The sequence below is a fragment of the Carcharodon carcharias genome, chromosome 10 (assembly GCF_017639515.1).
Source record: "Carcharodon carcharias isolate sCarCar2 chromosome 10, sCarCar2.pri, whole genome shotgun sequence".
Classification (NCBI taxonomy): Eukaryota; Metazoa; Chordata; class Chondrichthyes; order Lamniformes; family Lamnidae; genus Carcharodon; species Carcharodon carcharias.
This window is the reverse complement of record NC_054476.1, coordinates 38,941,334-38,968,092: the sequence shown is the minus strand read 5'-3', so window position 1 is coordinate 38,968,092 and position 26,759 is coordinate 38,941,334. Positions and strand designations below refer to the sequence as shown.

Below are 26,759 nucleotides of genomic sequence, written 5' to 3'. Positions count from 1 at the left end.
GAAGAAACTGTTAGTACACCTAATTCTGTTAGAATTTGCAAACTCCTCCAGGCTACTGAGGGTGTCACTGAAGTGGGTCATGGCACAGAAACCAATGGCAATGGCTGCTCCCTCTCTCTCTGCACTCTCTCTGTGCTGCACACTCAGTAACATTTGGTGAAGTTCCTCTTTTATATTCTTACTGCGGACCTGACTGAGCACTATGCCAAGAGCTTTATAGAGGAAGCCCTTCTCCTGTGGGGAATGATGATTCGTGTCAATCTGTTGACACAGTTCGTCACTGAGCTGATCGGTCCATTCCTCATCATCAATGATATCCAGAGTTTTAGACAGGAACAGCAACAGTTTCTCTTCCCATTCTTGTTCAGGTAGAGACTCCACTAAATTGTCTTGTAATTGGTCAACTAATGTTGGCAGCTCCTCATCCCACCCGCTCCCTATTGCTGGGTGGATTTTAAAGCTCAAGACTTGCAGTAGTCTCAGTGCTGCAGCTCCTCGGCTTCCCCCTTGATAAGGGCAACAGGACACAAGGAGGAGCCGGGCCAGCAGTGCCTGAGCTTTAGGGATATTGGTATCCCCATTGTAAATAAATGAAAACTTTTCACTGCTGCCTTGCAATTTCTTCTTCCCCAGATGTGCTAAACAGTTACAGATTGTTGTTAAAGCTTTGGTATATTGAGTCAAAATGACACACTCCAATAAAAATGACCAGAGAACATCCTCCATCTTCACCGTATTTGTGATCATAAACATCACTGTTTCACATACTGTGACTAAATCTTCATCTGATACCTGCTGTTCCTGATGATTGATTGATACCAGGGTGGCTGAATCAATGGATGCAGCACACTGTCGGATGAGGAATTCCACCATTGCCTTTCCTTCTTCCGGCTCAAGATAACTGTGCTGGACCAGGGCACATATTACTTGGGCAACTAACTTCTTCTCCTGATTGGTGCAATTGTCCAGGAGCATTGGTTTAATAGCGGTCACAACTTGAGCCTTCTTCCCCTCTAATTGTGAGGAGACTGAGCTGATGAGGTGTCTCAATATACTGAGAGTTCCCACTCTCATTTGTTCCTCTGTATTCTCTAACTTGGGTAAGAGGAAGTCGACCAATGAGTCTGCGTAAGCTGGGGCCAGAGCTGTGAAACAGCGAAGGATCTCGTTCTGGTTCTTCATGGCATGATGGCTGGTAGTCCCCACTGAAAGGCACATCTGCTGGTGGAGATTGTTAAGCAGATTATCCAGCTGTGCTTCCAACCCAGGGTACCTCATGTCCATGGCAACAATCAGTAACCGTCGTAGACACCCTGTGATAGAAAAATGTCCAGGATGTTTCTTGTAGAGAGACAGGATACCTGGAATTATCCTGGGAAGTTCTTTCTCTAATATGTCTTTGGGTAGCAGAGAGCTGACATAGCCTAGAGCTTCCACTATATGGATGTTCAATTTAGAGGGCTCCTTCTCAAGCCACACCTTGAAGAACAAACTATAGATAGTGCTAATCTCTGAGGAGAAAGATTCTTTAGTCACTGTAGGTTCTGGGGCTTTCTCCACATTTTCCAGGTAGGTCAGGATACTCTTGCTAAAACTTCCCAGTGCCGCAGCAAAAACAACTTTCAGCTCATCCTGTTTAATTCCAAGGAGAACTGGAATCATCGTCCCTAAAATAGATTTAAGAAAAGGCACCATGACGTATACATTTTCTGTTGATATTTTGGTCAAGGTCTTCACCATGTACGCATGTGGAAGATGCCCCTCCTTGAAATTCTCCATCGTCAATTCAACAAGTTGATCCATAAACCTGAAGCTCATGGTAACTAGGAGATTGCTTGCAGCTTCCTGGCTATCAGCTTGCACTCCTGTTGATTTAGTGATCCACAGTGCAGCCAAAGAAATAACTTTCTGTGCTAGAGCTTCACTAATTTGGTCAAGCGTTTTTTTAATAATCTCCGCCATGCTGTCCAGTATTACAGCCACCTGTGGAGCTGTCAGTCTGGTGTGATTGGACAGATAGTCATGACAGACCATTAACACTATCTCTGGGTGGTGATATCCCAGAGAGTTGAGACTACCCAGTATTATCTGTTGAGAACCCTCATCTTCCCCAGTGGCCATCTTCACAAGGCTAGCTGAAAATAATTCCACGTTGCGATGCATTTTGGAAATCTTTGCACAGACTGAGACTCAAAAAGCTGAAATTCCTCAGTTCAGTATTCTAACGTATTAATGGTCTCTCACTAAAGATGAGACTTGACATGCTGAGCCATCTGATTTCCTGTATTTTTCTCTTAAGTTCTAATTAGTGTTCTATAATTCGAAGAAACTTTTTAATCAAGTATTTTATGGCTAATTGTTAATTAAAGAAAATAATTGTTCACTCATTCTGATATGTGATCTCCTTCAAGCTTGTCTCTTTTTTGTCTAAGTCTTCTTCTCCGATTAGTACTGCTTTGCAATATTTTCAATCCTCCCTGCAGTAATCTTCTAGATTCAGGTGGATTTGATAAAACCTTGCTTTTGCATTCTCTCTTAATGGCTATCATGTGTACAAATGCGCAATGTGTGCCACTTTGTTGTGTTTTGTCACCTATCTGTTGTTATGGTTTTCATTGTGAAGCCAGATGACATAACCCTTTGGTTGTGATGTAGAACTTTGAGTGGTGGCAGTTTTAGGTGGGTAGTGATGTGGCCTAGACATGAGATGCATACAAGGCAACCACCCCAACCCTTAAAAGCCATGTTGGACTGTGCTCCCAGTAAAGATCCTATTGTACCGAACTCTTATCATACTCATGCCAAAATATGGCACTGTGGAGCAGCCAGTTCATATTGCACAAAATTAGAAATAAAAGATCTGACCAACCTAACCTTTCACTAGTTAGAACATAAAAGTATAATTCCAGCCCCTGGCATTGAGGAGCCTTCACCTTTGTGGAATAGTATCAAAGAATATGGAGTAGGGTCAGATGCCATTTGTAATTGGCTAGAAAGTTTTGGTTTGTGCACACACCACAGGCTAAACAAATGATTCCTGTGTTTTTTATATGTGTATTCACAGGGATGGAACTGCATCATGATATCCAGAGCAAATTGTTGTGACGTCCAGTTTATTGTATAAAATGGGATCTCAAGTTTGAATCAAGAAATAGAAAGAAAGACTTACATTTATATATCACCTGCCCCAGCATGTACTGAAGCGCTTTACATCCAATAAAATACTTTGTGTAGTCACTTTGGTAATGTAGGAAACATGGCAGCCAATGTACATATAGCAAACTTCCACAAACAGCAATATGATAATCTATTATAGCTATTGTTTTTTTAAATTCATTTTATGGGACATGGGTGTCAATGGCTAGGCCAGCATTTATTGCCCATCCCTAATTGCAGTTGAGAAGGTGGTGGTGAGCTGTCTCCATGTAGGTACACCCACTGTGCTATTAAGGAGGGAGTTCCAGGATTTTGACCTGGCGATTTTGACCCCAGTGAAGGAACAGTGATATAGTTCCAAGTCAGGATGGTGAGTGCTTGGAGGGGAATTTCTGGGTGGTGGTTTTCCCATGTGTCTGCTGCCTTTGGCCTTCTAGATCGTAGCAGACCTGGGTTTGGAAAGTGCTGCCTAAGGAGACTTGGTGAGTTCCCATGGTGCATCTTGTAAATGGTACACATTGTGTCTGCTATTCTTCGGTGGTGGAGGGAATGAATGTTTGTGGAAAGGTTGCCAACTAAGTGGGCTGCTTCATCCTGGATGCTGCCGAGCTTCTTGTGTTGTTGGAGCTGCACTCATCTAGGCAAGTGGAGGGTATTCCATCACACTTCTGACTTGTCTTGTAGATGGTGGACAGGCTTTGGGGAGTCAGGAGGTGAGTTATTCACTGCAGAATTCCTAGCCTCTGATCTGCTCTTGTAGGTTTTAGGCTAACTATTGGCCCATACTGGTAGAACACCTTTAACCCTTTCCGAATAGTGTTATGGGATATTTTGCATCCGCCTGGTAAGGTAAACATAACCTTGGTTCAATGTCTCATTGGAAGGATGGTACCTCAGGCAGTGAACAGAGTGCTGAGCACTCTGGAGTGAGAATCGAACCCACAATTTTCCAACTCAGACAAGAGAGTGCTACCATCTGAGCTATGCCTGATATTTTACAGAGGAGAACAAAGAACTTATTTCCAACGTAATTTCCCCCCCCTGCCCACCAGCAAATATGTCGAATAGCTCTTTCAAACTAGCAAAGGTCCAGCCTTTGGGCCTGCTCTTGTCACAGTACTTCTGCAGTTGTTAATCTACTTGAGAGCTGGCTGTCTTTGATGCACTTATCCCCATTAAAAGTTATTTCACTTTCTCGCCTCGGTCGTTCCTCTGGCCAAGCCCCATCTTTGATCCCTCAAGTCCAAGAGGAATTTAGCATATCTGGCACACAACTGATTTAGCCCATCTGGCTGGACCAGGGAATTCCATTTTTCCCCCTGGATTGGGCATACATTGCTGTTCCTTCATTGAAACTAGGTCAATATCTGTATAACCATGATGGAGAACTGGCGGCATAGGGACTGCACCCCTGCCCCATTCCATATTAGGGCATAGAGGGACGTGTAGGAGACATGTGTAGTAGACGTGTAGTGGTCTTGCCAGCATTGCATACACCCTGAGAAGAAGTAAAACTTCTGAAAGGTTTCTTGATCACTAATATGAACAAGGTGTAAATGAAAGATGCTTTTACTAGAATTTTTGGCATGTTGCCTTGGAAAGCAGCCTTGGGCCACATTCAGCGATTCAACTGCTTAGCGAGGAATTGGGGTGACTGAAGTCACCAGTAAGATTTTTACCCTTTGTATCTCATCAATAACATGTTGCCATCCTTATCCTGGCCAGGAGTCTTCCTCAGCTCATTGAGGCATGCCAGAGTATATAGTTTTATGCTTCCCCCAAGAATATTTTGGATTTTTGGTCTTTGAGCAAATGGATATGAAATGAGCAGCAAGCGAGAATGTGGAATTAAGGCAGAAGATCAGCCATAATTGTATTGAATGCTGGAGCAGGCGCTATGGAGCCTTTAAAGTACTTCGGTTGTGCTGGAGTGGTGAAAGGTGCTATATAAATGCAGGCCTTTCTCTGAATTTCTGGGCTCTAAAACTGGAGATTCCATTTTACACAATAAACTGGATGTTCTGATGTCACAGCAACTTCCTCTGGATATCATGATGCTGTTCAATCCCAAACAGTAGGCATGGTCTACTCCTGCTCCTACTCCTTAGGTTCTTATGTGATATCACTTCATTCTTTCTTCTAAGCCTCCATTTTCTTAACTTATAAAGCTTACCTACTTGCCTTTTCCTGTATATAATGTAATTCATGAATAAAATACTCGTAATTTGAACTCATTCCCATTTGCTGGGGTGAGCTGTGTTTCTGTACTACAGGGATGAGAAAGCATCATCAATTAGCGAATTTCCAATTTCTGACATTGGGGTTTTGGAAATCTACCATTGGCATTTTCCTTTCTGACCTTCAGACCCGATAGTGACTTTTGAAAAAAAAAATCAGAACTGGCAGTTTAAAAGCCCATCGGAAAAACACGAAGCTGCCTGAAGTTTGGAAGCAGCAGCTCCTACTTAGAGCAACTGTTACAATTCTTTAAAATAAAGCCTGAATATAACTGTCTGAAGGTCTTTCCTGCTCTCAGCAATTCCGTTTCTTTTTAAAGGGCATTAATTATTAGTTAAACTGACATTTGTTGAGAGCAGGAACTGAAAGCAGAGCAGTGATTGGAGGAGCAGCAGGCGCATGAAAGACGGAGCTACTCCTCCAATCACATGTTTTGTCTCTTCCCATGCTGGCTGCTCTAGATCCTCCAATCACATGTTCCCTCTCTCCCAATCTTGCTGCTCCTCCAGGAGCAAAATGTGATTGGGGGAGCAGCAAGAGCAGGAGAGAGGGGACCTGTGAATGGAGGAGCTAGAACTTGGCCAGTCCTGCTGGTCACCTTTCATCTGCAGTGAATGATTGGTGATGACAACCTCCAGGAGGCTGAGGAGAAGAAGCAGAAAATGAAAGAACAGGAGGGGGTGGTCTCTGCCAGTAACGAGGCTGGAGCAGGCCCCGAGGAACTGTCACTTAGGCCAGACCCAGCTGTCATCTGCATCTGCAGCATGAACCACTGCTGGGTAACTGGAGGGGACTAATTTGGTACTTATTCCAAGTAAGCTAATGCAGGGCCAATCTGAATGCCTTCCTGAAGCCCGTCCTGCATTAATTTTCTCCAGGAATTAATTGCTATTTGGTGCAGAATAGACAATGGCACGATAATAACTGTGAGGCAGGGTGCAAGATTTAGTTTCTAGGAAATATGCCCTTCCTGGAGGCTCTGCACAGTTTAATGGCAGGACCTGATTTAATTTTTTTCAGTTTCCCAGTTGTTAGCAGTTAAATTGATTGTCTGCTTGTCTGTTAGGTAGACAGCTGGGGAATGGAATGGAGGTGAGTTGAGCACTTCTGGGAGGGGGTGTGGGATTTGAACATTTGACAATTGGAGTGAGTTGGACATCTGACGTTAGGAGTGGAGAGCATAAGAAATTGGGAGGTGAGGGAATTGGACTTCAGAGATTGGGCGTAGGAGTTGGACATCAGACATGGAGCCACGAGTGATTTGGACTTGGGGGCAGGCAAGTTGGATGTTAGATATGTGGTGGGGATGTTGCTTGGCCAATTTATGCAAAATTAGGTTGAAAACAGCACAGGCTTGTCTCAGATGGCCCCTATGACTAAGTAGCTTGCTAATACCCATTATCTAAGCTTACTTGTAAAGCTTGACCATTTGGACCAATGATCAGAGGGTGGCTGGTGGCTTGGAGCAATACTCTATATGAGGCATGCCTTTGGAAGAGGATTAAAGGAGGTGGTTCTGTAATGGAAGAAATACTCAGCACAATACAATTTATTTTTATTTTTCAAAGCATGAATATAATTTCTAGCAATGTTTTCCAACAATTTTTTTGATTTTAAGGATTACTTCTTGTCTTAATATCTTAACAGTTGCTATGTTACATAAAATGTAAATGGTAAAATCAAATCAGATGCATTTATAAGACAACTAGCTGAATCAAATTTAATTATCACAAACATGCTACTTATGGAAATCAGTAGCTTTAATGTAGCTTTTTCTGGACATTTAAAATGATGCCTGCTTTTAAATTTTTTTGTAAATGTATGGGAGGAGAGGTGTATGTGATTGCGTGGTGGTGAGGTTGCGGGGTGGTGAGGGAATGATTCTAATGTGTGTGTGTGTGGGGGGTGCTGTGGAAGGAAGAGGGGCCTCACTGAGTCTTCTGTCATCAGGGAATATGGAGAGTTTGGCTGAACCTACATGAGCATATAAAATAATATTTTTACAAAATAATTTAAAACACATTTTCATATTTATATGCTGTATTATTGTATGTTGATCTTTAATACTTGGACTTTAATAATTATACATTGAATATTCTATGCTGCTTTATGGGAGGGTTTTTTTGCTGTATTTGGGATCATGTTAAAGTTTTTGTATATTCTTTCATGGTATGTGAGTATCGCTGGCAAGGCCAACATTTATTGCCCACCCCTAGTTGCTCTTGAGAAGGTGGTGTTGAATTCAAATGGGGTCACATTGGAGAATAGTTTGAGGCACTGCCATTGTCCTTTGCTTCATTTCACATGTACATAATCCAGCAAGGTCATGTTCTGTTGTTAGTATTGACTTCATCCTGTATTACATGCACAAATTGAATTCTGAAATGCTGAGGTCACTTTGGTAATTTGTTACAAATGCATTGAGGCACAGTGTTAACAGTAATAGAAGGTAAACAAAGGGAAAACTAATGTTTCTACCCAAATCTAATAATGTCACCTATTTGAAACGGCCTTGAAGCATTTGCATTTCATTACAGATCATAAAGTGCTATAATTGTATGATTCCTTGTCACAGAATTCAGTCCTTATTGTCTTTGGCCACTGTCATCCTTGGTAATATATCCACCTGTTCCGTAAGCCTCTTGACTGTTGCACCATATTGTCTGATCCCTCAGATTTAGGAATAGCTGATTAATAATACTCTCTATTTTTCTCTTTGTTTTCTTTGCCTGGGTTCACTTTGCTTTGTAATTTCTATCTCCACGTCACTGCTTCAGGCTTTGCTTTGTCTGATTTTAAAGTCCAAACTCCTCCTCCCTTCTCATTGCCATTCCATCTCTGGATTACGGCCCCTGTCCTTGTTGCCTTGCCATGTACTGTGGCTAGCATGTAGTAATCTAAGGATGTAAACAGTGTCCAAGGTTATGCCAGCAAGGTAAAGGTGATCGGGCCAAAGACTGCGTCTTTGTGGAATTAACACAGTGATGCAGCGCCTATGTGACTTGGATGTTGCAAGGTTATTAATTTTCACCAATTTACTGGTTATTCTGTGTATTGTGATCAGTGAAACTTTGACCCTGTGTAATGTTTTAAGTACCAATCTCAATTACTGTAATGTTGTCTTTTTTTTTAAATACTATGGCTCTCTCCTCCCATGGTGGAGTGTATTAGTGTTGGGCACAGTTACAGAGTAACTGGCCAGTATCTTGCCCAAGCACCTATTTATGCATAGAGGAATGTGGTTTGAGTAATTTGAGACATGATGTGTAGCGAGCTTGGGAGGAACAGGTGACTTTGGACTTATGGCTCCCAAAGCTCTCCATTAGGGGTTTTCCTCACCATGTCCGAGTCTGTTATGGACTCATTGACAGAGATTGGTTGCTGTGATTGAACAAAACTCCATTATTGTTGGATCATGTGACTACCAGGATGGTAGAAGGTGAACTAGATAGACCTGGGAACTTTATTGTGTGGCAAATCCTGTGAACTTACACAATAAGTTTCAGTCAACTATTTGATTAAAGGACACAATATAACTGAAGTTCACAGATTGACTAGTAATTGGGAACAGGTACCTTGGCCAATTAGATTTATTTTCCCTTCCCTCCATAATAGAGGAACACTAAGGCCAATTATAGTATACAGGGTTATAGGGAAAGGGCACCATCATGGGACTAATTGGATAGCTCTTCCTACAAACTGACAATGGGCCAAATGGCTGCCTTCTGTGGTCCTGTATAATTTTGTGATCTCTGCTGTCACCCTAAGATCAGCTTCCTACGTTCAGATATTTTCTCAAGAAGATACTTATTCCCCTTGTAGGCTATTTCAATCTTTGTTTTCTGAAGTATTCATGCTCTCAGCAATTTGCTGCATCCTTCCTTATTATAACCTTGTAAATAAATCTGACTTTTTGTTTTTACACTGGATGGAACAATCAGGTGGTGGCAGGACAACGTGTTGGCCATTTCACTGTGGTGGGTCAACCATTAATCCCAGTGTAGTCTAACACTGACATTGCACATAAAAGAGCAGATTTTAGTTCATGGCAGACTTGGTTTGCGTATGGAAACTGTATTTTTGCCATAAACATGATTTCAAAGCAAGTTGAATTATAGTTCCTATACAAGAGTTGACATTTCATAGAATCATACAAAACAGAAGGCCATTTACGTTGTGACAGGCAGTCTTGTCAAAGCAAAAAGATGAACAAGGCAACTGCCCTGCTCTTCATGTCCACAATTAAGAAAGTAATAAATCTCCTTGGCCGTCATTAGCTAGAATCCCCAATGTGTTTCATTCTTATTGTATCTTTTAAAATTTAGTTCTCCCGAGATTTATGTTATGACACAGACTCTCTGTGATTAGTACTGTTAGTTTCTGTCTCACTAAGATGTTGAATCAGATCCTCTTGTTTAATCTTGTACTTCCTCTGATTATTCACTTGGGTATCTTTCAAGTAATGAGCATGTTGGGAACTGCATGTATACAGATATCCATTAATGCTGACTTAACAGCTGGGTAATGAGGTACTTTGTTATACTTCAAACAGCCTTAAGAGGAATATGTTGATAGGGTGCGATGAAGGCAAAAGGAGGTTCATATGGAGCATAAACACTGGCACAGACCAGTCGGGCCATATGGCCTGTTTCTGGGCTCTACGTTCTTTAGTGATCTAATCTGACCAGACACAATATTCGAGACAGAAATGGACATGCTGGGAGCTGTTTATGCAGGTTTACAGCAGTCGCAAAGGTGAACGAGTAAAACTTAGCAAACACTTGTTGGAAAAGCAGACTGAATCACTGGCACCAATGCAGGAATCAGATGGACTCAGAGCCTATGGCTAACTTGCACTACTGAGGAAATAGAGGATCAGCAAGAGATCTGAAAGAACAACACGGCAGTAATGTTAGATGATTTTAATGAACCAAAGGTAGTTTAAAAATAGATAATCCATGTGGTCAAAGTGTAAAGCACTGTTTGGAATGTATATGAGATTGATTCTGACATCAGTAGGTAGGAACAAAGGAATTGCTAGCCATGAAACAAGGTTCATCTCGTTTGCCATCTACCATCCTGGCAGTTGCATAATCCAATCACAGTGAAGTTGCTGACTAATCACAGCAATCAATCTCTGTCAATTACTGCAACAGACTTACTTGAGGCAAGGGGCTGAATGGCCTACTTCTGTTCCTATCTGGCTCCTTTTTAAACTCTAGGTGGAAATATCACTACACCCTAATGACATGCACCCTAGGCTGCTAAAAGAAGAAGAAACATGCATTTATACAGCAGCTTCAATATCCTCAGGACATCCTTAAGTGCTTTACAGCTAATAATTTACTCTAAAACGTGGTCACTGTTTGAAGCCAGACCTGGCAGCCAGTTTACACACAGCATGGCACCATAAACAGAAGTGAGATAAATGACTGATTTATCTGTGGTTGAGGGATCGATGTTAGCTGGGATTCTTATCAAGGGACCAGTGTTAGCTAACACTGTTTCGAGGGATCTGGGTTGATGGGGACTCTGTCAAGGGATCAGGGTTGGCGGGGACTCTAAAAATCCATCTAAGTGATCTACAATCTGTATTCACATGCTTGTCATTTATTTTCCTGTTCTACAGGTCTCGGCACAAGTGCAGTGGACCAAATGCTTGATGCAGAAAACAAACGAATGGCAGATAATTTGTCCAGCAAAGTGTCCCGGCTCAAATCGGTTTGTCATATTTTAGTTTCTAACATCTTTAACGCCTCGTCTCAAAATCATCCATGACTTTAAAATTCTGGGCTTCTCTTGCACGCATGATCCCATTAACCAATGTCAATTAGATGGTCTTGGTACGGAATTGTGATGCTGATTAATAGATCAAAGCAGACTTGCGTTTGATGAAGTTCTTTCAAGTATAATCCAAACCTGTTTTTAAAATGCTGCAGCACAATAATCCTAAAAGCCCTCACTAGATTCAGTTGAGAAGACTAATAGGTGCCTGGGGATGATTAGTCAACTTCTTCTAAAACCTGTGATTACTATTATTCATCAATTTGTTTGATTCACAAATGATGGATTTAGAGTAGCTAGTAACTAATGGAGCAGTTTAAGCTGTTTGACCACACAGTTCAGATTTTTGTCCATATTTTCTCTGGATTATTCATTACAATAATGATTAAGATCCTTGGGAATCATTTAAGGATATGATTCCAAAACAACAGCTGTGAGGTGCAGCCTATCTGTTCCAGTCAAATGCATGAAAGATTAATTCATGGGGAGAATTTAATATTAGCAAAATATGTAGCAGGTTGAATTCAGGAAAATGTTATAAGACACTTCACAGAGATATGAGGAAACTGGATGCAAAGGTGGAGAGGCTAGAATGGGGAGATCAAAAGACTAGTCAGTGTTGGTGGGGGGGTCCTTAACTTAATTGAGGGAGATGGAAGGGTTTAAGGAGGAAATTCTAGGGAGCAGGGCCTAGTTGGTTAAAGCCAAGGATGCCAATGGTGGGATGAAAGGACTGGGTCCAGGGTGGGGGCTGGTGCGTGAGGCGGGTTGCATAAGAAGTCAGAGGAATAGGGAATTAGTGGAGGGTACAGGTTGTAGGGCCTAGCAGAAGTTGCAAAGGTAGATATAGAGGGTGAAAGCTGGTCAGAAGAGCATTGCAGTGAATGAGTCTGGGGATAATAAAGACGTAGAAAGGTTTGAATAGCAAGTGGGCTGAGTTAGGAGCATGGTTATCAGGATAGGGCGGAAAAGTGAAGTTGATATAGATAATCAGCCGTGATCTTATTAAATGGCAGAACAAGCTTAAGTAGGTGATTTTGTGATGGGCAAGCTACGGAAGTCAGAAACGCAGCACGTGATTGATTAACCAATGCTGCATACAGTTCAGTCTGAGGCGGTGATTGGGGAGAGGGATGGAATCAGTGAGCAGAGAATAAATTGGGGGATAATGACAGTTTTGCTTTTCCCAGAATTTAGTTAGAAGAAGTTAATATTCATGGAAGGCTGGTTGTTAGGCAAGCAGTCTGACAGCACTGAGGCAGTGGGTGGATCATGGTTGCCTCCTTGTTGAAGCTCAGCCATGTCTAAGAATGATATACCCAAGAGCCAATACGTAGATGAGGAAAAGGGGCTGTGATGAATCTTCGGGGGGGCTTCTGAGATAACCAGACTGAAATAAAACAATTAACGGAGATGCTTTGGCTATGTTGAAATGCGTAAGAGGGCAGTCCCTAGTAACTGGACAACAGGAGCAATGTTGGAGGAAGTTAGTATGGTCAAACTTGTTGAAATTGCAGAGAAGCTGAGGAATGATACTGCATCACAGTCAGAGAATGGTGCTGAGACTTTGAGGGTAAATGGTCAGCCATTTTGAGCAAAACCATACAGAATGTGAAAAGAAAGACTTGCTTCTCTCAACCTCAGGATATCTCAAATAACCTTACAGCCAAAAAAGGCACTCTGACAGTGTGGCCCTCCCACAGCACTGGTGCTCTGACCCGTACTGGTGTGGCTGCTTAGATATTGTGCTTCTGTCTTCCCTGGTACTGTGAAGAGGAAATGCAATCACTGAACCATGGTGGACACCTGTTGTGTATTGTAACTTGCAGTCTTTGTGGATTTCTAACCATGGATTTTATGATCCTTAGTGGCCTTGGTCTGTGTCAGTTGTTCTGTTTGTAGCTTGTTAATAATCGATTCTCTGTTCAAGCAGATTGCTCTGGACATTGACCAGGAGGCAGATGAACAGAATAGATATCTAGATGGCATGGTGAGTATACAGGCTTTACTGATTATTTTCAAAAGGGAAAAAACCCACAATATTTTATTTAGCAAATTTGGCAAAGCACTAAATTGAGAAATTGAAACTAGAGGCCATCCTGCATTATTGCACTGACACTTCAAGACAGGCTAACAGGAGCAGCGAGAGCTGATCAAGCTCAGGTTTTGAAAACCTGTCAGTTGCAGACAGAATGGAAGATTGACTATGTTAAGAGGTGATGTTATTTTGAGAAAGGAAAGGATGTGTTGGAGTCAGAGAGGCTACAGTGAACCTTGATTTCAACACAGTGAACCTTGATTTCAACACACTAATAAAATAAATGGGGCATAAATGTAAGATCATCACCAGAAGGACAGGAGAAGACATCGTGCCTTTCTTACATGTAGTTATTAAGGAAAGTCCGAACAGAGATTCTGGGTGAAGCAGACCCCAGCATAGCTTTTAAATGTGACATGGATAAATATTTGGTAAAGAACATTTTCAGAGGGTTTGGGAATGGTAGTAAGGGAGCAGCTCTTGCAGAGAGCAAGTGGCCTACTCCAGTGTTATAATATTTAAGGAGACAGGGTACTCAGTAGTATGGAGGAGAGCTGCCTATGATAGGATCAATTAGAGTGGGCAAGTGAAGCTGAGAAAAAGAGAGAGATCGGAAGTGAGAGAGGAAGAGGTCGGAGGTGATTGGTGGCAGGGGTTCTGTCTGTTTAATTGTGTACTTAACATCTCGCCCAGGTGCAAGTGCACTGAAGCTTCAGATATGGAAGATTGTTCTAATCTAGATTTGGTTTGAATTAATTAGATAGTTTATCTTTTAATAAGTTTTTTTGTTTCTTTGCCAGGATTCTGATTTTTTGAGTGCTACTGGACTTTTGACAGGAAGTGTGAAGAGATTTTCCACAATGGTGAAATCTGGCAAGGACAATAAGAAGTTGCTGTGCTACATATCTGTCGGGCTGGTCCTTCTTTTCTTCATCTTGTACTACCTTGTCACCAGGATTCAGACTTGATCTGTTTACAATCTCACAGTGTGACAAGGAACAGATCCAGTGACTGGCGAATAATTGCCAAGCTTCATTTGGACACAGCCAAGAGGGCTGACTGCTCTCTCCTTTGCACCAAAGTTTTTACTTACAGCAAGTCTTCAAGTGGTTCCCTTGATCAGCCTGGGAATCAGTGATGAAGATGCACTTTACAGAAGTGGTGAGGGAACATGATTTTACATGACATTGTACTGTACTATGTCATACACATACACACTAATGAATAGTGCAGAAAATGGACCAGTCTCCAGTGAGAGTGTTTTATGCAATGATAAGCCTGTATTAGAGCCCCAATCAATCCCTTGGAGGAAGAGGAGGATAAATCAGGACTCCCGCCCACACGCAGCTGCCACTTCTTAAAATAAATGATTGGCAAAAGGGCAGCTTTAGATTTATTAATTCATGACATTTTAATTTTTCAAAGGATGTTTAGTAAGATTAGTTCCCAAGATGGTGATAGTTTACTGATTTAATAATCTTTTGAGTTAAAGGACTTAGTTTCCAATATTCATTTTTGTTGCTTACAATAGTGAAGTATGATAATTGTGAATCATTAGTGTTTGCTTTTATTTTCCTCAATAAATATTGATCGCCTAAACTGTTTTAAACTGTAGTTGTGCATACAGTTTATTTTCCATTTGGTTTACCCTGCCTGCTTTGCTCAGTTACTCAATGCAGGCAACTGTGACCTGGTCCCTTGTCCCTCAGCCATGCATAAGCTTGGTACTTATTGACTTCATTGTACACCCTCAAGGGAATTTAACTACTTTGTTACATAAGGAGACCAAAACAGTACACAGTACACCAGGTGTTCTCTGACCAAGGCTTTATACAATTGTTGTAAGGCATCTTTACTCTTATAACCCCATCTCTCTGTAATGGATACTAACATACCATTTGCTTTCCTAATTGCCTGCTCTACCCGCTGATTAACTTTGTGATTTGTGTACAAGGGCACCATGGTGTCTCTAACTACCAACTTCCCAGTTTATCATCATGTAAAAAATATTATGGTTTTCTACTTTTCCTACCAAAATCGATAACTTCATGCATTATACTTTATCTGTCAAGTTCTTGCACATTCGCTTAACCTATCTAGATCCCTTTAAAATTTCTGCGCTCTCCTCTGTAGTTTTCTTTCCCACCTAATCTTTTAACTTCTGCAAACTTAAGGATACATTTGCATTTGGTCCCCTCATCTAAGTCATTGAAATAGATTGTAAATAGCTGAGGCCCAAAAACTGATCTGTGCAGTACCCCACTAATTATAACCTGCCAACGTGAAAATAACCCGTTTATTTCTACTCTCTCTGTTAACTGTTACAATCCCTGTAGAGACCAATTTCTTTTAAAGAAATTTTGAGACATGAATTTCCCAGTGACCAACACAGAACCTCACAAGAAGATTTCGTGTTTTATGACTTTTACTGTAACAAGCAGACTAAAGATCAATATTGTCTAAACATTACTTAGTAGGCAACTAATATACTAAACTACAGAAAAGGTATTCCCTATTAACTTCTTAACACAACCAAAACCCCCACGCCATATTTATACATTATGCTGTACTCTCAGGAGAAGTGTAGCCTTGTGTTTAAAGTCCCTAAGCTCCGCCTGGCTTTAACAGGATTTCTCCTTCCTGCCCCACCTGAATCTTCTAGTGTCCTTTTAAACAAAGTCCCCTTCACTCAATTTTCTGAATATATACAAATGGACTTGCAGTAGCAAGTCACTCACTGGCAACCACTGTTCCCCCTAACCCACGCACCTGTGTAGTCATGCCACGGCCCATCAAGTACAGCCTACATACTGATGATTAAATGAGATTCATTGCCACCCGAGCTCATGAACAAAGAACTGGTAGACTCCTCTGTGACAGGAAATTAAAGGACAAGAGCAAAGCTCGACAGGGTTAATCAAGTGAAATTAGTAGCTGAAATTCACTCATGTCAGTTCCTGGAGCCTGAAACTACGTGATTGCGTATTTCCCTACTGCCGGCTCGTCAACCCTTATGCTCGCTTTTCCTCCTGCTCGCCGGTTTCCCCTCTGACCCTTCCACCCGCTGTTTCCCTCCCACCCACCACTTCCTTCCCTGACCCTTCCACTTGCCACTTCCCTTCTCAACTCCCCCATTTGTGGTGCCTCGCACTTTCTCATTCACTTCCTCCCTCTCAACACCTCTCTCCCAAGCCCTCGCTCACAATGAGGGTTCGGGAGGAGGAAGTGGCAAGAGGGTGAGGCGACGAGTAGGAGGGTCGCGGAGGGAAGTGGCAAGTGAGAGGGACAGGGAGAAAAGCACCGAGCAGGAGGATCATGGAGGGAAGAGCGAGCAGGAGAGAGGCAACAAATGGGAGGGTCGGAGAGGGAAGAAGTGACAAGTGGGAGAGAGGCAATGAGTGGGAGGGTCAGGGAGAGAGGCAGTGAGCAGGAGAGCGGTGACAAGCGTGAGGGTCACGAGGGTTAAGAGAAGCGGTTAGTTGGGAGAGGCAGTGAGCTGGAGGCAGGAAGCGATGAGCAGGAGGTAAGTTGAAAGAATTAGTGAGTTGGTAAGAGGATTTTTGGGCCAGTTAATACCACTGATCTAATCGTTCTGCTGCAGCTGGTTTTGTAGAAGAAAATTGATCCGAAAGGCATTTAACACACAAAAAAAACAAGAGAATTTCTAGGGATTTTGTAAAAAGTTTTGGATTCCTAGCCCAGTTCTCCAAATAATAATGCAAAAGTTCTTGTGAGGTTATCTCATAGTACATTTTAAACCTTGCATACTTCCAAATACCACCTCTCCCCAATTCATTTTTGTATATGTGTTGGATTGGACAGACAAGTGGCAGGTGAAGTTCAATGCAGAGAAGTGTGAGGTGATTTGTTTTGGCAGGAAAAATATGGTGAGACAGTGTCAAATAAAGGGAGAGCTTCTAAAGGAGGTGCAGGAACAGACGGATCTGGGTGTATATGTAGATATGCCATTGAAGATGGCAGGGTATGTTGAGAGAGCAGTTGATAAAGCATATAGTATCTTAGGCTTTATTAATAGGGGCATTGAGTACAAGAGAAAGGTGGTCATGTTGAACTTGTATAAGACACTAGTTAGGCCTCATCTGGAGTACTGCAGTCCAGTTCTGGCTGCTATACTTGAGGAAAGATGTGAAGGCATTGGAGAGGGCACAGAGGAGATTTACAAGAATGATTCCTGGGATGATGAACTATAGCTATGAGGATAGATTGGAGAGGTTGGGACCCTTCCTTGGATAAAAGAAGGCTGAGAGGAGACTTGATAGAGGTATTCAAGATCTTGAGGGGCATGGACAAGGTAAATAGTGAGAAACTGTTCCCACTCAAGAGAACATCAAGAACTAAAGGGCACATATTCAAAATAATTGACTGAAGGAGTAAATGTGTTGCGAGGATAGATTTTTTCACCCAGAGGGTGGCTGGGGTCTGGAACAAACTTCCTGAAAAGGTGGTGGAGGCAGGTTCGATCGAGGTATTCAAAAGGGAATTGGATTGCTACCTGAAAAGAGAGAATGTATAAGGTTATGGGGATAAGGCAGGAGAGTGGGACTCGGTGGAATGCTCTTTCAGAGAGCCAGTGCAGACTCAATGGGCCATTTGGCTGCCCCCTGCATTGTAATGATATTGTGATACTTCGTGAGAGACGGTTTACTTTAAAAATGGTGAACCGATTTATTCCTTTACAATTCATAGATTTTAATTTTAAAAAACTGTAGGTGGAATAAGTGCCATTACTTCCTTAGAAACTACCTAAACAGTCATTCTTCCCCCTTCTCTCTTTGTCAATTCCCAGATGTAGTTTCCCCCTTCAATATTCATTTAATTTACAGGTTCACTTTTTCTCTCTGACCTTTATCCTCCAGTTCCCAAGAGGCAATCTCTCTCCAAATTCATGGAGGCATTTTACCTCTGCCTGATTATGTTTGTTGATGTGAATAAATGATTCAGCTATTTTCCCCTCTATTCATTGCAGTCTTAAGTAAAGTAAACACTCAATTTACTAAAAATAAAAGTTGCCTTTTTACATTTTCTATCAATTCAAAAGACAAGCTTGTTTTTCCAGATAGCATCCTTCGGGCAGATTTCATACGTCACTCCATTTTATCTTGAATTAAAGGAGCTAGTTTAAAGCATAACCATTTTATCAAGTCCAGCGTGTTGCATGTTCAGTAGGTTTCATGAAGAGGTTCTGAATCTTGTAGGGTTGAACATTATTTATTGGTAGCATAAAATGATGTACATTTATACAGGGCATATCCCAAGCTGCGAGCTAACTCCAGGCTTGGTTCTACATAGGTATCTGTCCAGTCCACAACTAACTCTTGCCTCAGGTCATGTATCTCTTTACATCATATTGTGGGTAGTACTGTTTCCCAGTCCCATATTACCCTTGGTATGCCAGATACCCTTATACTACACCTCTCCCCAAGTCTTTATCCAGTGTTTTTACATGACAGTCATGCTACCCCTTCTCTCCCACTCAAGCCCCTAGCTTTATAAATTCGGACAGCCTGGAGGCTTGACAATTTTTCCACATCTCGTTCTAGTCACATTCTGAGGAGTGATAGGCTCTGTTGATTTGGACAACCTTTGCTGATTTGGAGTCAGAGTTGGAGTCTGTGTTTCTGGCACTTGGTTGTCATCTTCTGAAACGCTATTTTCGCTCCTTGGGGTTGAACTTCTCTTTGTCAACTCCCCATCTTCTCTGCCTGGGACCACCAGCTTGTCCTGTTCTTTCCGGAGAGAATGTTCACTCCGTTCATTCATGGTATGGACCCAGCTTTTCTTTTCCGTATGGTCCGCTGTGATCCTTGTGGGAGTTAAGGGGGCTCTGCCTGTCATTTGGATGTCTGTCATCAGTGGGCTTACCTTACAGTTTGGCTTTTATTACAACACTGTCCTTCCGTGTGTCTTCATACCTCAGAGGTGTGCTCTGGTGAGCTGATGGTTGCTAGTTGTTTGCTCCAGCATCATCTTTCAGCTTTGCACATGACTGGAGATTGCAGTGCCGTGTCGTGGTCTTTACAGGTAGTGTGACTTACAGGTAGTACTCCAACCATTGGAGTCTGGGGTTGAGGCTCATTCTTGTGTTCCTGGTCATCTTCTGTGTGTCTTCCACTCAAGGTACAGTGGTAATTATCTGAAGGTTTGGCTGGTCTGACCAAAGAGAAACTTCTGCCGCCTGCAAAGAAATTGGACAAACTGGCTCTGTGAAGAGTGAAGCCATTTCAGAACTGAAGTCCCAGTCGCGAGTCTCTTTACTGATGGACATCTAGAGAACTTGCAAGTCCGTGTAATTGATGACAGAGGTGTTGACATCTTCTACCATTTTAAGAAGATTAAGGGCAACACAGGCGTCTGAAGATTGGTTTTGGATGACGTACATGACTTTACATGTCTGCTTCTCACTACATCTTAGTGATTCGAGGATCACGCCTGTGACTGGAAGTCTGATTCTTCAGGGCCATCGAGTCGTGTCTCTGTTATTCATAGCCAGAGGGGTCTCAGCCATGGTTCCTTATCCGAGAGGACTGTAACACTGGCTCCCATGTCCAATTTGAAGTTGGTGTGGTTTGACCATTTACTGAGATGTCCGCTTTCTAAAAAGAGAATACAGAATCCTTGACGTCACCCAAGAAGCATAGCTGGGACCCTTACTGGTGTGGTACCTCAATCCTCCACCCGTCTGGGTGTCTTAGCTTTGCATGGCTTTCTGAAGTGTCCCAGGTGGTTGAAGCTGAAACACTACACTGAGGTTACTGACATTGCTTTCGTTTGTGAGGTCGTTTGGCTCCTCAGTGCTGACATAGCCATCCACCTTCTTGGGGTCTCTTTGGATATTGCCTTCCTTAGCCTGGAATCTGTCTGACCCTTTGTTGTTTCACTAGGTGGGCAGTTGAGGTTACTCTGTACCGTGGCTTGCTTTCGTCAAGTAAAATGGATCTGTGCTGTTTGCGGATTTTAGACTGTCTGACTATCTGGATGGTGTTTTCTAGAGTCAGATCTTCTTTGGCCTGTACTATGTCTGGCAGGGCCTCGTCACCCACTCTGGCAACACTTCGAGTTCTTACGAGTTCTGACTTAAGGTCACCTTCAGCCAATCCGTATAATTTGTTTATAAGAATTAATCCATTCTCCTGTTAGGCACGTTCGTTGAATTCTGTGCTCTCCAGAATTTTATTGCTTAGATTAAAATATGCATCGAATAATTTTAGAACTTCATCAGATTTATCTGAGGATTTGTTTATTCTTTGCCTCGCAATAATATCAGCTATCGGACGTACTGAATCAAGTAATGTATTGGCTTGTTCAGCTTCTGCTTTGTGATCTAATCCTGAAACTATCATGTATCCTGAGAATCCTATCCACCAAAATCCCCAATTTTTCTTTGGTCTGGCCCTTGGATCAGTCCAAATTAGTCTGGTAATGTTGATTTGTTGTCCATGGTTGCTTTAAACTTCAGCTGAGTACAGCTTTAAATGCTGCGCAGGTTTTAAAGATGGTGCTGTAGTACCAAAGAGTTTTCCCAGAATTATTGCATTTTGGCAGGCTGCCGTGGTGACGGCATTCCTGATCTCTTTTTGGGGGTTTTGTTTTTTTTGCAGCAATTTGTTAAATCTACAGCTTGGGGCCTTCCCTGAGAGAACAGAGGGTTTTCGATTTTACAGTTGATTCCCAGCTTTGGCTGAGGTTCTTAAACCTTTTTTATTCTTATAACAACCTCGGCCGTCACGTGGTATGGTGCCGACTCTGAACCTGAACTGGCCTTGGTGATTTTGGAAACAGGCTGCTCTGACTTTTTTTCAGCACTGAAGCTTTTTAAGTTAGTCCTGACTTAGAACTGAATTTTTTTGCTCACCCCTGCTTAGGTCCTTTGACTCTGCACTCTGTGGGCATTCACAATGGACCTTCACGAGATCTTTTGGAGTTCTCAGCTGCACTGTAGATATTTTCTTCTGTCTTTCAACTTCCAATTCTGCAATGGAGCTTTCAGGCAATATCCATCTATGTCTTCACTTCAGGTGCTTTTAATGGGGTCAGAATGGTGTTCCTTAGTTTTCCAGCATTTGAATTTCTGTTGCAGTTTCTCTGAGGCTCTGGGTTTTTCCATTCACTGCCACCATGTCATACGTTCAGTAGGTTTCACAAAGAGGTTGAGTCTTTTATGGTTGAATGTTAAGTGTTTATTGATAACACATGCCTATGTACATATATACAGGGTATAGCCCAAGCTATGAGCTAACTCCATGCTTGCTTCTCTGTCCGGTCCACAACTGACTCTTGTTTCAGGTCATGTGTCTCTTTATATCACATTGTGGATGGTACTGTTTCCCAGTCCCACATCAACCCTTGCTATGCCAGATACCCTTGAACTGCACAGTAGTCATAAAATAACCAATCCTCAAAGCCAAAATATTATGCTCAGTCCCATGAGCCCTAATTTTGTGTAGTAATTTCTTATGTTCCACCTTATCAAATGCTTTGTGAAAATCCAAATACACTATATCCACTGGTTCCCCTTCATTCACTTTGCTCATTACACCCTCAAGATACTCTTAGCAGATTTGTCAAACGTGATTTCCCTTTTATAAAAATAAAAGCAAAATACTGCGGATGCTGGAAATCTGTAACAAAAACAAAAATTGCTGGAGAAGAAGACAGAGTTAAGGTTTTGATTCCGTATGACTCTTCATCAGAACTAAAGGGAAATAGAAATGTGGTGAAATATAAGCTGTTTAAGGGGGGTGGGACAGTTGGAGCTGGATAGAGAGCCAGTGATAAGTGGAGGGAAAGGAGAGATTGTCATAAACAAAAGGTCAAAGGGGTTTTGACAGTGGTGATATTAGCTAAAGGATGTGCTAATGGTGACATTAAGGGTAGAAAGCAGGATGAGCAAGTGACAGGTGGCCTTGGTGGGGTGGGGGAAGGGATCAAAATAAAAGGTGGAGATAAAACAATGGATGTAAATAAATTTTAAAAATAATAATAGGAATAGGTGGGAAAAGAAAAAATATTTTAAAAATAATTATTAGAAAAAAGGGGGTGAGGATGGAGGAAAGAGTTCATCATCTGAAGTTGTTGAACTCAATGTTAAGTCCGGAAGGCTGTAAAGTGCCTAATCAGAAAATGAGGTGCTGTTCCTCCAGTTTGCATTGAGCTTCACTAGAACAATGCAGCAGGCCAAGGACATGTGGGCATGAGAGCAGGGTGGTGTGTTGAAGTGGCAAGCGACAGGAAGGTCTGGGTCATGCTTGCAGACAGACCAAAGGTGTTCTGCAAAACGGTCACCCAGTCTGCGTTTGGTCTCTCCAATGTAGAGGAGACTGCATTGGGAGCAGCAAATGCAGTGGACTAAATTGAAGGAAGTGCAAGTGAAGTGCTGCTTCACTTGAAAGGAGTGTTTGGGCCCTTGGACGGTGAGGAGAGGGGAAGTAAAGGGGCAGGTGTTGCACCTTCTGCGATTGCATGGGAAGGTGCCATGGGAGGGGGTTGAGGTGTAGGGGGTGATGGAGGAGTGGACCAGGGTGTCCCGGAGGGAACGATCCCTGCGGAATGCCGTCTGGGGGTGAAAGGAAGGTGTGTTTGGTGGTGGCATCATGCTGGAGTTGGCAGAAATGGCGGAGGATGATCCTTTGAATGCGGAGGCTGGTGGGGTGATAAGTGAAGATAAAGACCCTATCGTGGTTCTGGGAGGGACAGGAAGGTTTGAGGGCGGATGCGCGGGAGATGGGCCGGACACAGTTGAGGGCCCTGTCAACTCCCGTGGTTGGAAAACCTCGGTTAAGGAAGAAGGAAGACATGTCAGAACTATTTTGGAAAGTGGCACCATCAAAACATGGGGGCGAAGAATCTGAGAGAATGGGATGGAGTCCTTACAGGAAGTAGGGTGTGAGGAGCTGTAGTCGAGGTAGCTGCGGGAGTTGATGGGCTTGTAATGAATATTGGTGGATAGTCTATCACCAGAAATTGAGACAGAGAGGTCAAGGAAAGGAAGGGAAATGTCATTGATGGACCATGTGAAAATGATGGAGGGGTGGAAATTGGAAGCAAAATTAATAACTTTCTCCAGGTCCAGATAAGCATGAAGCGGCACCGAAGCAGTTATCGATGTACCGGATTAAGAGTTGTGGGAGGGGGCCTGAGTAGGACTGGAACAAGGAATGTTCCACATATCCCATATAGAGATGGGCATAACTGGGGCCCATGCGGGGACCCATGGCCACACCTTTTATTTGAAGCAAGTTAAACAAGTTTAAGGAGGAATTGTTCAGTGAGAGAACAAGTTCAGCCAGATGGAGGAGAATGGTGGTGGATGGGGATTGTTCGGGCCTCTTCAAGGAAGGAGCGGAGAGCCCTCCAACCATCCCGGTGGGGGATGGAGGTGTAGAGGGATTGGACGTCCATGGTGAAGAGGAGGCAGTTGGGGCCAGGAAACAGGAAATTGTTGATATGATGTAGAGCATCAGAGGAATCGCAGATGTAGGTGGGAAGAGACTGGACTAGGGGAGAGAGAATGGAGTCAAGATAGCGAGAAATGAGTTCCGTTGGTCAGGAACAGGCTGACACAATCGGTCTGCCGGGACAGTCCTGTTTGTAGCTTTTGGTTAGGAGATGGAAGCGGGCTTTTGAGGTTGGGAGACTATGAGGTTGGAAGCTGGGGAGGGATGATCTCCAGAGGAGAGGAGGTCAGTAACAGTCCTGGAAACAATGGCTTGATGTTCAGTGGTGGGGTCATGGTCCAGGGGGAGGCAGGAGGAAGTGTCTGCAAGTTGATGCTCAGCCTCTGCGAGGTAGAGGTCAGTGCACCAGACAACAACAGCACCACCCTTGTCAGCAGGTTTGATGACAATATCAGGGTTGGACCTGAGAGAACAGTGTGCGGCAAGTTCAGAAAGAGACAGGTTAGAGTGGGTGAAAGGAGCAGAGAAATTGAGACGACTGATGTCACACCGACAGTTCTCAATGAAAAGATCAAGAGCAGGTAAGAATCCAGAGGGAGGGGTCCAATGGAGGGAGAATATTGGAGGTGGGTGAAAGGATCTGCTGAACGGGGGGAGGACTCCTGCCCAAAGAAGTGAGCACGGAGATGAAGGCGGTGGAAGAAAAGTTCAGCATCGTGCCGAGCCCGGAATTCATTGAGGTGAGGCATAGGGTATGAAACTGAGTCCTTTTCTGAGCACTGAACATTCACCATCAGAGGGGTGTTCCTTTTGTTTAAGATATCTTTGGCAATCTCTCCTTTGCCTCCACCTATCACTGGCCCTCTATCCAGCTCCATCTGTCCCACCCCCCTTAAACAGCTTATATTTCACCACATTTCTATTTCCCTTTAGTTCTGATGAAGAGTCATATGGACTCGAAACATTAACTCTGTCTTTCTCTCCACAGATGCTGTCAGACCTGCTGATTTTTCCAGAATTTTTTGTTTTTGTTCCCTTTTATAAACCTGTGTTAATTCTGTCCAGTCATATGATTTTCTGAGAGGCCTTGCCATTGACTGTTTTCCTTCTAGTTTTCCTTCTAGTTCCTCTTTCTCTCCAACATTCTCTCTGACTAATAGAAACTCTCCAACCTGTTAAATTTAAAATTATCTCCGAGACCCTCACTCCATCTGAACTCTACAACCTTCACCATCCTGAGAATGCTCTGCTCCTTTGACTTTTGAATACTGTACATGTCCCCACCCCATCCCAATATTAGTGACATTCTGGGTTTCTTCCTGTATATTTCTCAGCCTCCCTGTCTACCTTTTAAAAGCTTTCTCAGAACCCCTCTGACCAAACTCTCAGTCAACTCTGAATCTGTCCCTTTCTGTTTTGTGTTTCCTTAACTCTATTCAGTTTCATTCACAATTCCTCCATGATAGCAGGACCTGGACAACACCCAGGCTACTGCTACCATTAACCAAAGAAGCTTAACTGGACCAGCCATATCAACATCATAGCAATAAGCCTCTGATATGCCAATGGTAGCCAGAGTTGAAGTGTCTTCTCTGTAATGAGTGTGTTGGGCTCACTGTTTGTTAGTAAGCAGAATACCCATCACTGCCTTGTGAATTAACAATCCTGGTCTCACAATGTTGTCTTTATCAGATTTTCCCCTCTGGGATAACTTACATATCACTGTCTCTGATAGATCCTTTCCCTTAAAAACACCCTTCAAACCCACAAAAAAAAGTAAATGAGACAGAGAATATCTTACTAAATGGTTTATTAAATAGTTCAAGGTATTACAATTAAACTATTCCTTTAATTCAGAGGTTTAAGTTTACATTTGCAACCCAATACATTGCAGCTACCCAGAATAGAACTCTGTTGTAAATATTCTGACTGGTTTGATCCCAGTGAATGAACCATGGTAAGAATCCCTAGACCAGTGCAACTTGTGTTGATGTGTTAACTGAAATGTTATGTTACCTGAGGGATCACAGTTTACCTATACAGTGTTATTCTATCCTATTTGGGGCAGTGTGGATAAAAATTCTTGGACTAATTCACAGCTATTGAAGATTGGAGCCTAGGCCTACTTTGGTTCAAAGGCCACCATGTGTGACAAATGACTGACTACTCCATCTGCCCTTTGCTTGGTCTTCCTGGCTGCGAGTTTGATCGAACTGGCGTTTATGGCTGTTCCAACAATTCACTTGCTCTCAAGAAGAAGGAAACAGATTTATTTTGACTTCTGCACAGTGAGTATCAGGGAGCTTTTAAAACCTAACAATTAAAAGTAAAATACTGCACATACTGGAAGTCTGAAATAAAAACAGAAAATACTGGAGATATTTAACAGGGCAAGCAATATCTGTGTTTCTCTCTCCAGTATTAACATTTCACATTGATGGCTTTTGACGAAAGGCCACACATTTGAAATGTTTACCCTATTTAATGCAGTTAATGGTCCTAATATTTATTTTCCTCTTGTGCGGAGGTGTCCAACTATACTTTGTAACACAGTGGTATGACTGAAAGTAGGAGATGAATATATGCAAATCGTTGACATGGACCCATGTCCCATCACTGTGTGGGGAAATTGTAGACACACTCACGTCCCAGGTACAGACCCATGTCCCATCACTGTGTGGTGAATCACAGACACAGATCTACGTCCCATCACCATGTGGGGAAATCATAGATGCAGATTCGCGTTCCATCACCATGCAGGGAAATCACAGACACAGACCCACATCCCATCACTGTGCAGGGGAAACACAGATACAGATCCATATCCCATCACCATTTGTGAGAATCACAGACCCGGAACCACGTCCTATCACAAGGTGTGAGAATCACAGAGATCCATGTCCCATCGTCATGTGGGGGAATAACAGGCACAGACCCCATCACCTGGTAGCTGATTTTTAAAAAAATCTATCACTTGGGATGGTCTCTACAGAAAGTTTGAAATATTAGACAAAAAGTATAGTTAGTTCCTAAATGATTCAGAAAAATTTCAAGGAAAGGAACTCAGATCAGAAAATGGCAAATTGTATACAAGGTTAAAACATTTTCTAAGTAATGAGTTTGTGATG

At 42.6% G+C, this 26,759-nt stretch overlaps 1 protein-coding gene across 2 annotated transcripts in view; it reads left to right on the top strand.

Annotated features, from left to right (window-relative positions):
• The window catches only part of bet1l (Bet1 golgi vesicular membrane trafficking protein-like), a 35,701-nt gene extending 20,876 nt beyond the window's left edge, over positions 1-14,825 (top strand). For both annotated transcript variants that reach the window (XM_041197783.1, XM_041197782.1), the window contains 3 exons: positions 11,024-11,115; positions 13,112-13,168; positions 14,017-14,825. In XM_041197783.1, the coding sequence (XP_041053717.1) occupies positions 11,024-11,115; positions 13,112-13,168; positions 14,017-14,184 (317 nt within the window). In that variant the 3' untranslated portion in view covers positions 14,185-14,825. The remainder of the gene's footprint in view (positions 1-11,023; positions 11,116-13,111; positions 13,169-14,016) is intronic.
• The last annotated feature ends 11,934 nt before the right edge of the window (positions 14,826-26,759 follow it).